The sequence below is a fragment of the Dreissena polymorpha genome, chromosome 10 (genome assembly GCF_020536995.1).
Source record: "Dreissena polymorpha isolate Duluth1 chromosome 10, UMN_Dpol_1.0, whole genome shotgun sequence".
NCBI classification, from domain to species: Eukaryota; Metazoa; Mollusca; class Bivalvia; order Myida; family Dreissenidae; genus Dreissena; species Dreissena polymorpha.
Window position 1 is genome coordinate 57,033,381 of NC_068364.1, and position 14,133 is coordinate 57,047,513.

General features: G+C 36.6%; 1 protein-coding gene across 1 annotated transcript in view; it reads left to right on the forward strand.

Annotated features, from left to right (window-relative positions):
- LOC127846984 (alanine--tRNA ligase, cytoplasmic-like) overlaps positions 1–10,232 on the forward strand; it is a 36,779-nt gene extending 26,547 nt beyond the window's left edge. The window contains exons 16-22 of the mRNA XM_052378460.1: positions 1,434–1,516; positions 3,242–3,350; positions 4,434–4,556; positions 5,069–5,188; positions 6,060–6,134; positions 6,687–6,782; positions 8,898–10,232. Coding sequence (XP_052234420.1) covers positions 1,434–1,516; positions 3,242–3,350; positions 4,434–4,556; positions 5,069–5,188; positions 6,060–6,134; positions 6,687–6,782; positions 8,898–9,077 — 786 coding nt within the window. The 3' untranslated portion in view covers positions 9,078–10,232. The remainder of the gene's footprint in view (positions 1–1,433; positions 1,517–3,241; positions 3,351–4,433; positions 4,557–5,068; positions 5,189–6,059; positions 6,135–6,686; positions 6,783–8,897) is intronic.
- Positions 10,233–14,133: the final 3,901 nt, after the last annotated feature.

The window sequence follows — 14,133 nt, forward strand, 5'->3', positions numbered from 1 at the left end:
GTTTAGCCCATGACCAGTCTGTGTAGATGCACAGGTGCGTATGGAGATACGCTGGCCGCATATGGCATAAGACCCATTAACAAAATAATAAAAAAAAAAAAGAAAAAAAAAGAGATGTAATATTCGGCATCTAACATTGTATGGTAGTCCTTTACAAAGTTTACTCAAATCAGGTTAAAAGTTGACCATATGTGGGGCTATCCTAGTTATCTTATGTGTGTATCGTGAACACACAGGAAGGTCAACAGGTTTGATATTTAGCATGTCACATCATATTGTGGCCTCTGGGATAAAAAACTAGCCCTGTCCTTGTGGTTACTTCTCTTAATTGTATATTGTTAATACTTTTAAAATCAAAACTTTTCCTATAAAACCGCAAGGCCCAGGTTTGGCATTTAGTTTGGTTTGATATTTGGCAATTTAAGACTTTGTCCTCAACTAAATTTGTCCAAAGGATGCCACAATGGTTGACTTTCCTTATGTATATAGTGAAAACTTGAAAACTTGTAAAATAAATTGGGACAATTTCTATACACAGAGGCATGGTATTTAACATGTAACGTCGATCAGTGGTTCTCTACAAAGTTTGGTAAACTAATGCCTCTTTGGTCAAACTATGCCCCACCCTGGGGTTACTAGGGTAAATTGGATGCAGCAGGTTGAAAAACATGGCAAGCATGGTGTACAAGTTTTGTAATATGGCTATAGTAAAACATTTTGAAAACTAGATAGAAGTCCTTTTTTCTCAGTTCTTTATAAAGCCTGCGGAGATCATTTGTTCAACTGAGATCTCGACCAAGGTGGAAACTGGTTTCCCAAACAACACAAAAGTTTCTCAGAATGGTTCAGTTCCCCTATAGTCTCAGGTGTGAAACCTGTCATCTTTGTCTCTAACTGTACTGTCCTTATTTTGCAAATAATTAAAACTAAATGGCAGAACAACATGATAAACATTACATGACTTCATATAAATAAACAATATGATGTAATAGGCCTTTGTGTGATAGCTATATCCAGGCAATTATTAAATAAAGCTCCCTTATTTTATTTTTATAAGTATGCCTCTGTATATAAAGATCTGGTGTATTACTTATATCTTCTAATATCAGGGACAATGTTACACAGGAAAACCCCTTTAATTCATAATGATTCGTTTACTCTCTCGCTATATCATGTTGAGGTCTTTTAACATTAACATGGTTTTAACAAGTTATTGTTGGTCAAATTAGTACTATTTTATTTATTTTAATTAATATAGAGTATTTTATTTTTGTCAGCTAAAAAAACTTTTAGATTTCAGATTGAAAATTTGATATTAAGTTTTCACTCAAGTAGAACTTAAACTAAGATTTCCTAGAGCAGCCTTGTGAATACCGGCCCAGTTCCTTGCTATTGTAGAGCTCTTAATGCCATGTTTTTTTCCTTGGTTGTAGGTCTACCCAGAGGTAGTGTCTGTGGTCAGTGTAGTTGATGATATCAGCAAGGAATGCATCTCCAGAGAGCTGTGTGGCGGCACGTAAGTTTCAGCTGTGCTGATGGTTGTCAAATGTGTAAAATATGGTCAGCATGTAATGAACTTTATTAGTTAAGTTCATGGTAGTTTGATTTGATTGATATGGTGTCCCCTAAGGGATAAGGAGGTCCTGAAATCCATCCTTACTCTGGGAGCATTCTAAAGAACTTCTCATTAGACACCAAGTACTGGTTATACCCAGGAAACGGACTCCAAAGTACCTCAACGAACCTTAGGCTTTTGATGCAATCAAGCTTAAAATAAATAAGTCAATTAAAACTTAATTATTTATTCAAAGATTACACATCCAGGAAGCTGCGTGGTGGCACTTTAGTCAACTCTGACATCAATTGAAGGCCAATTAACAGAGACCCTCAATACTATGTTGTTAGGACCAAGGATGGAATCAAAGTACTGACAGTACTGGTGTGACGATGCTTTTGAAAAGTATGGATATAAAAGCATCAATTTAAGTTTATCTACATCACCACAATTGTGTATGTGGGTACGAAAATTTTGGGTAAGAAAAAAAATGTGTATGAAAATTTTGGGTACAAAAATTATGCAAAAAAAAATGGGTACGAACAAAAATTTGGTTACGAAGTATCTTTAAAAAAATATTCGACGTGTATTTTCTGTACCACTTATCTTAAAAAAACGTTCTGTTACAGTAAAACATTTGTGGGTTATAACATTACCTTTCAGCAGATATATTCAAAACTTGACATGCTCTTTAATTACACCATGCTCTTTAATTTCACAAGTATATCATACCAAACTTTATATTTCGTTGTTTCCTTTCCTTAGTTAATGATAATTATGTACGGATGTGATTTCACATGCACATGTGTATGAACATATAATTTTTTCTCTTTTGATTATTGTTTTTTCTCTAATTCAATAAGCTTAGGCATGTTTGTTCGTTAAGTACGACAATACTTTTATTATGATTCCCGAAAGTATGTATGAGCACAAAGTCGTAAGAGCACTTGAAAACGTGAGTTCGCCCATGAACACATGGTAAGGTTAACTATATCTCCGTGATATGACCTAATATGTGTTTAAAACAGCAAACAATATCCAACAAATGAATGAATTATCAAACATAGTATGTGTACTGATGTGGCTCTGTAATTTCTGTTTGAAAAGTTGATTAAATATGCAAAATGAGAAAGCACGCATAAAAGCGAGTTTCATAGATATCGTATGGCTATTATGTTGTTTATATACCATATTCGCTTTAACTTTTACAAATGGCAGGTTCGAAATATTTCGTTTTCTTTACACTCATGATCGCGTTAAACGTTAATTATACACGTTTTCAGTCGCAATTTATTTACAAAATCATGACAAATGTCAAATACAATACAGAAAATGCATAGTTGTTTCATTGATCTATAAACATTTAATGGATTGAATATAACTGATTTAAAATTAATGTTTTCAGACTATTATTAAATCTTTTTCCCAGAATATGCTGTCCTATTTATAGCTGAGCTTCCTATACCTTTATCAATGATAATCAGCGAGGTATAATGCCGATTAGAAAAACCGAGCTATCTCAATCGGACTGGCTCGGTCTTTTACATAGGTCACCATTGTGAAGAATTTTTTCATGGTATGATAACTTAGATGAGCTGCTTCGCAGCATTGTCAAAAAGCATTTGAACACTCAAATTTAGATAGAGATTTTCCAATTATCCGCAGCCATTGCTGTGTACACTGCAGGCATGCGCACACCATAGCTGAGCTTGGTGAAATCTGCATAACAAGTGTGACAGGCCAGGCCACTGGGGTGAAGTCTGTAGTGTGCCTGACTGGACTTCCAGCAGTACAGGTGAGGGGATCCTTCTGACTGCCTTGTGTTTGTTACATGTTATATGAGCTGCGTAATGCGAAAATAGGTCTTATGCCACATACAGCCAGCATAGCTCCAGACAAGCCTGGTCTGGCTGCAAATGGCATAACAGTAATTTTTGCACTGCGCTGCTGATATGGTATAAAAGTGGAAACTGAGATAATGATACCTTCTTTATAGCATTTTACTCTTGATTACATGCTTAACCCTTTCCCACTCAGAAGCAAAAGGAAAATGGCTATATGCAAACAGCATAAAACCAGAACAGCCTGCGAGTAACTCGCAGTCTGTTCAAGTTTTAAGCTGTTTGCTGCTCATCAGTATCTAAGGTTTGGAGATGAAGCCTTAACAACTGGAATCTAGTAATAAAGGTATTAAATTAAATATAACTGTCCAAGGGATTACAAATGCGTGAAAATACGTATCTTAGTGGTAAAGGGTTCAATTGTGAAAAATTAATATTGTCTGATTGTCTGTACATGCTTGTCTTGTAAGCTTGAACGTGTCTATCTTCATAGCAAGTTGTTGTTTATCTTCATTAATTGTTCAACTTGGTATTCTCTTTGACTTGATTTTTTATGGACCAATTCTTCAAATCAATACATGTTATAAAATATTATCCCAGTTCACACCTGCATTCAGAAAATAACTCCCCATGGTAAAATTGAGCTTTAATTCCACATTGTTGCTAACAGCAAACATAGAGATGACAATTTGGTTATTTTCAGGTGATAATATGATGGCCATTGTGTTGGTTTAAGCCATTTTCTTTTGTTTATTTATAAAATAAAGACAAACAAACACACACACAAAATGATCAAATAAATGGAATACCAAGTAGTGTTGATTACAGAACTTTCGATTACGGTAAATTTTGCTCAGCTCACAAACCTAAACCACTTACCAAGGCTTTGAGTTGATGTTTTTTAAGCATTGCTAAGTAAACATTTTATGTACTCGACACTAACTTGTACTCTCTTTAAGATGTTAGTGTAATTGAAAAACATGTCTTAATGAAATAGATTATCAGATCACACATCATCTTGTGTCAATTATTTGCAGGCCAGAAAGCAGGCAGCTGTTGCCACAGAGATGTGCAATGGCCTTGAGATGGCGCTGAAAGGTCAACAAGGTCAACCTATTGACCTTGAACGCTGTTTGCAGCTGCACAAAGAGATTAACCATGTATGGTAACATGTGTTTCTTACAGATGTGTCAAAATTTTAACAATAATTTAAACATAACAATCTTAATACTAATGATTCAATTTATTGAACTATTGGTTTCACTTAACAAGCTGTCAAGTAATTTTAAAATCAACAACAATAGCCAAATGAATGCGCCAGTTTAAGTGCATAGGATGATTTTTTATGCTCCTGCCGTGATAATGTTGGAAGGGCATTTAGTGTTACCCCTGTCTGTTTTTCTGTGTATATGGGACATTTCGTGTATGTCTTATAATTCATCATACATTTTATAAATGCATATAGTGACATAAAATATTTGTTTAAAAAAGATTAAAAAAACAATCAGCATATCAACAACCATGTTGTTAACTTTTAGTTCAAGGTCACAGTGGGCACCAATAATTTGTGCTTATTCCTTTCATGGCTCATTACATAGTCAAATATTGAGTTATTATTACAAATTATAGTACTAAAATGTTGTATAACCTTTAAAGTCTGGTTACATGTCAGATCCTAGGAACAGAAGTGTTACCAAAGACGGACAAAGACGCACTGAAGGAGAGAATGGACAAGGCAGGCACTGTCCTCAATACTCACGTCAACAATGAAGCATTTGCCAACTTGGAAGAGGTATCTAGTTAACCCCAGTACCACTTAGATACGTATTCTGATGCATTTGTAGTCCCTTAGAAAGTTAAATTTAATTTAAGGCCTTTCTTACTACATCCAAGTTTTAAAGGTTTCAGTTTCAAGCCTTAGATACTGATGAGCAGCAAACAGCATAAAACCTATACAGACTGTGAGTTACTTGCAGGCTGTTCTGGTTTTATGCTGTTTGCACATTTTCACTTTGCTTCTGAGTGGGAAAGGGTTAACTCATTCAAACTCAAACTCACAAGCATATTAAAAATGGCTATATGCAACCAGAATAAAACCAGAACAGCCTGTAGGTAACTGGCAGTCTGTTCAGGTTTTGTGCTATTTGCTTCTCATTTTAGGGTTGGACATTATGTGTGGACATTCAAAACTTTAATATAGTAAGAAAGGTCTTATATTAAATGTGATTTTCTAAGGGAATACAAATGCCTCAAAATGCATATCTGAGTAGAAGGATTAAAAGTGATTTACATGAGGGATGTAATAAATAAAAAAAATGTGTCTCACATTAGATGTGGATAGTTTAAAGTGCTAAAGGTGATCTGTTCAAATAGGAATATACCGGTAAATGCTTCATTGTGCTTAAGAAAAGGGATTGGGGCATTTCTCCTTATATATGTTCATAGAAAACAACTTGTTAACAAATTAGTTTAAGAATTTGCAAACATCAATATACTGGTACTAACCAAATATAATAATGTGTTTTTACATGTAAGTGAAAAACATCAATTATTTTGCAGCAATATTACATGCAAATTATTTAATTTATATATAATGTGACTTCTTAACATTTTCTATGAAACCATAGTATATCGGCATTGCAGAGCTTTGATTTATATATCAGGAGCTAGACAGACGGATGGCAAATGGTGAGGAGTCTTTCATTGTGGCACAGTTTGAAGTGAAAGTCCTTCCTAAGGTAACCAATAAGATTTCAGTTGTTTTACTTTTAATTAATAGCAGTTAAATGTGAAGTGTAAGCATGTTCCTGAAAACCATGAAAAGGTACCATGCCATTGAAAATCCTATGTACGCTGAAATGAAGTCATCTAAATAAATTATTGTGATGGCATATAGTTTATTTCAAAATTGCATCATGTAAGGTTATGTTAAATGGGCATTTCCATGGTTTATACGTTTTTCTATTTTCTAAATTATATATTATCCTTTAAAATATATGTTCAGAATGATTCCTTTTAAAGTATGTCTTGTTTTTTTTCATAATTACTCATTTATATATTTATTTTAATAATTGTCAAAAGTTTTCCCATAGAGACTTTTAGCAAGCCTGGGAAATTCATAAGTAGAAGTATAATCACTGTGAATAAAATGTAGCGGTAAATGAAGTATTGCTTGAGGCATGTGCAAGAATAATAACTGGACCTATCATGTTGCAAAATTGTCATTGAAGCAGGCAATACTTAGGCTTTAGTTCAAAACCTGTGTATTTACCAATTTCTTTTTGGAACAGGTCAACAAGTTGATGAAAAGACTGGACATACGGAAGCCCCTGATATTGTTGGTGAAAGCAACCAACAACACAAATGCCTACATAGCTATGCCAAAGGTGAGTAAACAGTAAATAGAGCCCGTCATAGTAACGCTGAATGGCCACAAACGCTGCATTTCATATTGTGTAGCAAGCTGTAGTAATCATTTTTAGCTCATCTATTTTTTGAAAAAAAAATATGAGCTATTGTCATCACCTTGGCATCGGCGTCAGCGTTGGCGTCGGCGTCCAGTTAAGTTCTGCGTTTAGGTCCACTTTTCTCAGAAAGTATCAATGCTATTGCATTCAAACTTAGTACACTTACTTACTATCATGAGGGGACTGGGCAGGCAAAGTTAGATAACTCTGGCGTGCATTTTGACAGAATTATGTGCCCTTTTTATACTTAGAAAATTGAAAATTTTGGTTAAGTTTTGTGCTTAGGTCCACTTTTATTCCTACAGTATCAAAGCTATTGCTTTCATACTTGCAACACTTATTAACTATCATAAGGGGACTGTGCAGGCAAAGTTATGTAACTCTGACTGGCATTTGGACGGAATTATGGGCCCTTTATACTTAGAAAATTGAAAATTTGCTTAAGTTTTGTGTTTTGGTCCACTTTAAAGTATCATAGATATTGCTTTCATACTTGGAACACTCGCAAACTATCATAAGGGTACAGTAAAAGGACAAGTTGCATAATGGTTGTCGTTTTCACGGAATTATGGCCCTTTTTTGACTTAGTAACTTTGAATATATGGTTAAATTTTGTGTTTCGATCCACTTTACTTCTAAAGTATAAAGGCTATTGCTTTCAAACTTCAAATACTTTCATGCTATCATAAGGTTACTGCACCTGGCAAGTTGAATTTTACCTTGACCTTTGAATGACCTTGACTCTCAAGGTCAAATTATTAAATTTTGCTAAAATTGCCATAACTTCTTTATTTATGATTAGATTTGATTGATACTTTGACAAAACTACTCTTACCTGACATACCACAATAGACTCCACCCAAACCATCCCCCGTGCTCTCCCCCCCCCCCTAATTTTTTTTTTTTTTTTTTTTTAAAGTTCATCTCACAAATGACCACCACACCCTCACACTATACCCACCCCCCACCCCTCCCAATTTTTTTTTTTGAAACTGTTAAAAAACATATATTTATTTTTATTATTTTATTTTTGAAATACCGTCCAACCATCGCACCCAAGAATTCCCTCCCCCCCCACCCCCCCCCCCCCCCCCCCTCCCCGAAAAAAATACTTTGTTTTTTTGCATTTTTTTTCCGCATTTTTGGAAGATAATGTAATAAATGTCCACACCCCCACACTATACACTCCTCTTCACTCCACCCCTCCCTCCTTTGTGATTGAAATTGAGAGTCCCTTCACCTTTAAAAAGAAAATAGATGAGCGGTCTGCACCTGCAAGGCGGTGCTCTTGTTCAAGAAGATGTTTTGTTGAAAAAAGGGGCACCATTTTTGTATATTTGTAATTTATAATTAAAATGATAATTGCACATACACTTATTCAATTTACATGGTACATTGAATGTAATAATTGCTTAAATGTATGAGGAAAAAAACGCAAACAATCTTTAAAATTGAATGTTCAAGCTTGTTCCTTAATTTAAGTAAGGAACCTTTAGTCAATTAAGGCAATGAAAAGCATGATAGTAACTTAAAACAAGCGAACCAGTAATTTTGCAAAAAAAATATTGCAAATGAAGAGATTATGTTCAAAATTTGACAATGATCTAGTGCATCTGATTGACGAATAAAATCTTAAATTAATTCAAAAATACAATATATTAAAAGACTGCACTTAATTGCTAGGGGTATTATTACAAATAATAATAAAAATTCACTGTTATGTCTTTATTTTGATGTCATGACGTTATTATTCCCCCAAATTATCAAGTTTAAACATTTAAAATGAAAATAAACAATATTCAAGCATAAAATAAAAAGAGCATTTGTTGGTTTTAGTACATCATACATTTTAATCCACTGGTGCTAATAGAAGATTCAAAGTAATTTTGATGAGTAAATTAAAATTTAAAATATATTGAAAACAATTAATAGGTATCCTCTGTTAAATTCATTGGACCAACAAGCTTAGACAAATGCAAAAAACTGTACTTTTGCAATTGTTTCATGATTGTATGTCTTTGTTTTTATTAACAGTCCTCACCTCTTCCACTGAATGACCTTGTGGGAGAGTTTTGTACTGACGTGCAGGGGAAGGTAACTCAGCAGGAGACCAACTACACAGTGGTGTCCGCCAGGGGAGAGCAATCTGAGAGGTTCCTTAAGGCTGCCAACGTTCTGCAGTTGCGATATGGGAGAAAAGAATTTGTGAATTGATGAAACGTACCCTTCATTTGTGATTTGATGAAACGTACCCTCCATTTGCGATTTGATAAAACGTACACTTCATTTGTGACAGCATGTGTTACTTAAAGTTGCCAATCATAATGAATTCACAATATTGATGCTTAGAACAGGCACAGAATAAATATGGGCCATGCTCTGTGAAAAAGGGGTTTAAGGCATGTGCGTAAAGTGTCGCCCCATATTAGCCGGTGCAGTTCGCATAGGCTAATCAGGGACAACACTTTCCGCCTAAACTGGATTTTTGGGATGAAGAGATTTTCTTTACAATAAAAATATAATGAAAGAAGAAGTGTTGTCCCTGATTAGCCTGCGCGGACTGTACAGGCTAATCTGGGACGACACTTTACGCACATCAATTAAACCCCCTTTTCACTGAGCATTTGATGAATCTCCTTCTTCATTTGTGGAAGCATGTGCTTTTAAAAAATGTTCACGATAACGCAGTCCCAATATGGGAGTGTACAGACCAGGGATAATAACTGTAGAAGAATCAAGAACGCTAGAATTGACAACCGCCCACTTTGCATTTGAGGAGGCTTGACTTTTAAACCTTAACCACTTAGATATGTATTAAAAGGTTGTCATCGATTTGCAGTCATGATACGGGAGTTGAGACTTTGAATTTGTGTTACATTTGAAGAAACACGGCGGTTGTGTGATTTGATAATACCCACATTAGATTTTGAGGGTTGATCATTGAACTGTTATATCTTATTCTGATATAAAAATATTAAGCAGATATAGGCAGATATGATCAGTATAATTTTCAAAAAAGTCCTCTATTTGTCGGAGGGTGGGCTAGCCATAGGTTTTTGCAGATTCTAACAATCATGAACCATGTAATTTTACAGTTTTTCTATTGGCCATGAACAATCAATGAACACTGCATAACTTTTTTCCTGATTCTGTGTGGATCCTTGCAAAATGTATTTCTCAGGACTGTTGCAAAAAATTGTTTTAGTTGTAGTATGAATTGAAGTGATTTTACCATTATTGTTTTTTTTTAAAGCCAGTTAACTACTATTTTCCTATCAGAGAAATATATGCATTTTGTTTAATTAGTATACGGTACAGTTATTGTTTCATAAATAAATTATCTCGAAGAATATACCGATAAAGATAAAACTTGTTTGTGTGTATTTTTAATTAATTTACGCATAGAAATAAATGTCTTGATATTACTGTACATGTATTATGCATGAAATGCACAATTTCCACCACAGGTGGTTAGCGTGTGGCTATGATATTAATAAGTAAAAACACCATATTGAATGATATATATATATATATATATATATTTGATAGTGAACCTTTTTTTTCAGAGAAGTTGATTTTTTGTTATAATTTGATTATTTTTCATTCAAAATGATGTTTTTACTAACTAATATCATAGCACGCTAACCACCTGTGATTTCCTCGAGGAATAACATCGAGGTTTTTATCAGAAGTCTCCAAAGTTAATGTCCATGATTCTATTGTGGACGAGTACACATTATGGACCAATTAGTGTGCTTGGTATAAGCCACTGAAAATATCAATAAATATTGACACGGGGTTATTCTGACTAATTCACAACCGCGCGAATCTTTGCTGCCTTGGGGCCATTCTCTGATACTAGTCGGTTTGGAAGTTTGGTCAAGGGGCAATTAAGACATTATCAATAAGACAGCGTGGGGGCTTATGCATTTGAAAAGGTCAGATTGATGCTTATGAAAGGCAGCTAGCGCAGCCCTGCTCTGATTGAGGCCAAGGGTTTTGCTTTGAGTATCGTGTTGAGCTTCTTTTTCCTAGATTATGTGATTTATTATTTTAATATTTTTTCAGGACATTATAAAACCCATTGTCTTTCCACCATTATAGAACGATTGATGAGTGAATTTTTTATGTAAAAACTGAATAAATTATCTCAAAGGGACAAATGATAACGTGGTGATATTCATGGCCGTCTTCAGGGGTTTTGCATTGTAACGCTTTATAATTTTCAGGTTTTTAAAATCGTCAAAAGATGCATATAATGGATATTTTAGAGCATGGTAAATGTTCAGTATTACTGTTTCCCCACATCTATCATAACTACAATTAAAATTTTGAATCTGAAACAATTTTGTTTAATTTTGTCAATGTAGCAAAACATGGAAAGGTCCCTTTAATGGCATTCTGTGCATCTGGTTTATAATACAAACAAACGAATGTATTTCTGTAAAACCCTTATTGTTTTAAACATTATGTTTGTTTATTAAAATACTTTTTATGTCATTAGTCATATTAGTCACATTTTATTTATTTTATATTTAAACATGTATAAGTTTATCTTTGATATAACTAATTATCCCATTAGATATTGATGTGATACATTCTACAATGTGTACTTTGAAAAGTTAACACAACAAAGAACTACTTTGGTTTTATGCTTTTAAACAAAATTTATTTCACAGTGAAATAACAACAGCAACAACAACATTTATTAGCTAATCAGCATGCAATTGCCTTTAAGCAAATTAAGAATAAAAAAAAATCACAAGTTTAATAATGGAATTATAAGAATTATGAACAAGAGCGACGCATAACGGGTGCCAGGCTCGGCTGCGGGTGCAATTTTGAATATATGAAAGGTTGTCAGAATTTATTTATTTTTTAGAGGTCACAGTGACCTTGACCTTTGACCTAGTGACCCAAAAATGGGTGTGGCATGTAGAACTCATCAAGGTGCAGCTACATATGAAGTTTCAAAGTTGTAGGTTGAAGCACTTTGATTTTAGAGCCAATGTTCAAAACCTTGACATAAGGTTTTAGCACCACACGGACGTCGGACACAACGACGGACACGACACGACAAGCTGACGATGACAATACCTTGGTGTTTCTCCGAAAACAGCCGTGCTAAAAATAGGTAATGATAGAATTGAACAAAGAGTTTACTGATTAATAAAATACGTTGTTTCACTTTAATTTTGATAACAACTGTTGTTCATTCAAATGAGTCACGTTTATAGTCAGACGTCAGCGTCTCGTCTCGCCTTTCATGGTTCAACTCCCCCTCCAGCCATGTAACCTTCATGTGACCTTCATGTCCAAGCAGGACCAGCATCCGTAATACTGAGGCATATGGACTTCAGTCTGAATAAGGACCAACAAAAGGGAATAGAACAAGCCAAGGACCCGATTTCTCAACTATTATTAAGTTGGTGTTTTTCAATAGTTGGTTTAAGTCACTTATTTACTGAAGTCTTATTACTGCATCAGAGTTGCTGGCGTTCAACTGAATATTGTTTATGTTGTTTGTTTTAAAACATTTAATTATGTCATACATAATGACCTGTTTGTTTGGATAATTGTGCTATTGTGAAAAGACCCTGATAAAAATCACATAGGTGTGTATGTACAAATATGAAAAAAACATTTGCAACAGAGAACATAAGATGGGCTTTTGATTTTGCAGATAAATGAGCAGATGATGGTGTTGTGTTGTGACCATTAAATAGGTGGCGTCATGCAAAAAATGGGTCTTATACCATAAGCGGCCAGCACAGCTCTAGACTATGTGAAGTCTGGTCAGTAGCTACCATGTCTGTTATAAAGTCAAGCAAGGTATTGTGGTCTCATTAGCAGACAAGGGAGCCCCTGCCCAAACTGCCCTATTGAGCAGGCTTGTTAGCAGACAGCTGAGCCCCTGACCAGACTGCCCTATTGAGCAGGCTTGTTAGCAGACAGCTGAGCCCCTGCCCAAACTGCCTTATTGAGCAGGCTTGTTAGCAGACAGGGGAGCCCCTGACCAGACTGCCTTATTGAGCAGGCTTGTAAGCAGACAGCTGAGCCCCTGCCCAAACTGCCTTATTGAGCAGGCTTGTTAGAAGACAGCTGAGCCCCTGACCAGACTGCCTTATTGAGCAGGCTTGTTAGCAGACGGCTGAGCCCCTGACCAAACTGCCTTATTGAGCAGGCTTGTTAGCAGACAGGGGAGCCCCTGTCCAAACTGCCTTATTGAGCAGGCTTGTTAGCAGACAGGGGAACCCCTGACCAGACTGCCTTATTGAGCAGGCTTGTTAGCAGACAGCTGAGCCCCTGACCAGACTGCCTTATTGAGCAGGCTTGTTAGCAGACAGCTGAGCCCCTGCCCTAACTGCCTTATTGAGCAGGCTTGTTAGCAGACAAGGGAGCCCCTGACCAAACTGCCTAATTAAGCAGGCTTGTTAGCAGACAGGGGAGCCTCTGACCAAACCGCCTTATTGAGCAGGCTTGTTAGCAGACAGCTGAGCGCCTGACCAAACTGCCCTATTGAGCAGGCTTGTTAGCAAACAGGGGAGTCCCTGACCAAACTGCCTTATTGAGCAGGCTTGTTAGCAGACAGCTGAGCCCCTGACCAGACTGCCCTATTGAGCAGGCTTGTTAGCAGACAGGGCAGCCCCTGACCAGACTGCCTTATTGAGCAGGCTTGTTAGCAGACAGGGGAGCCCCTGACCAGACTGCCCTATTGAGCAGGCTTGTTAGCAGACAGCTGAGCCCCTGACCAGACTGCCCTATTGAGCAGGCTTGTTAGCAGACAGGGGAGCCCCTGACCAAACTGCCTTATTGAGCAGGCTTGAAGTTGTTAGCAGACAGGGGAGCCCCTGACCAGACAGCCCTATTGAGCAGGCTTGTTAACAGACAGCTGAGCCCCTGACCAGACTGCCTTATTGAGCAGGCTTGTTAGCAGACAGGGGAGCCCCTGACCAGACTGCCCTATTGAGCAGGCTTGTTAGCAGACAGCTGAGCCCCTGACCAAACTGCCTTATTGAGCAGGCTTGTTAGCAGACAGCTGAGCCCCTGACCAGACTGCCCTATTGAGCAGGCTTGTTAGCAGACAGGGGAGACCCTGACAAAACTGCCTTATTGAGCAGGCTTGGTAGCAGACAGGGGAGACCCTGCCCAGACTGCCCTATTGAGCAGGCTTGTTAGCAGACAGGGAAGCCCCTGCACAAACTGCCTTATTGAGCAGGCTTGTTAGCAGACAGCTGAGCCCCTGACCAGACTGCCTTATTGAGCAGGC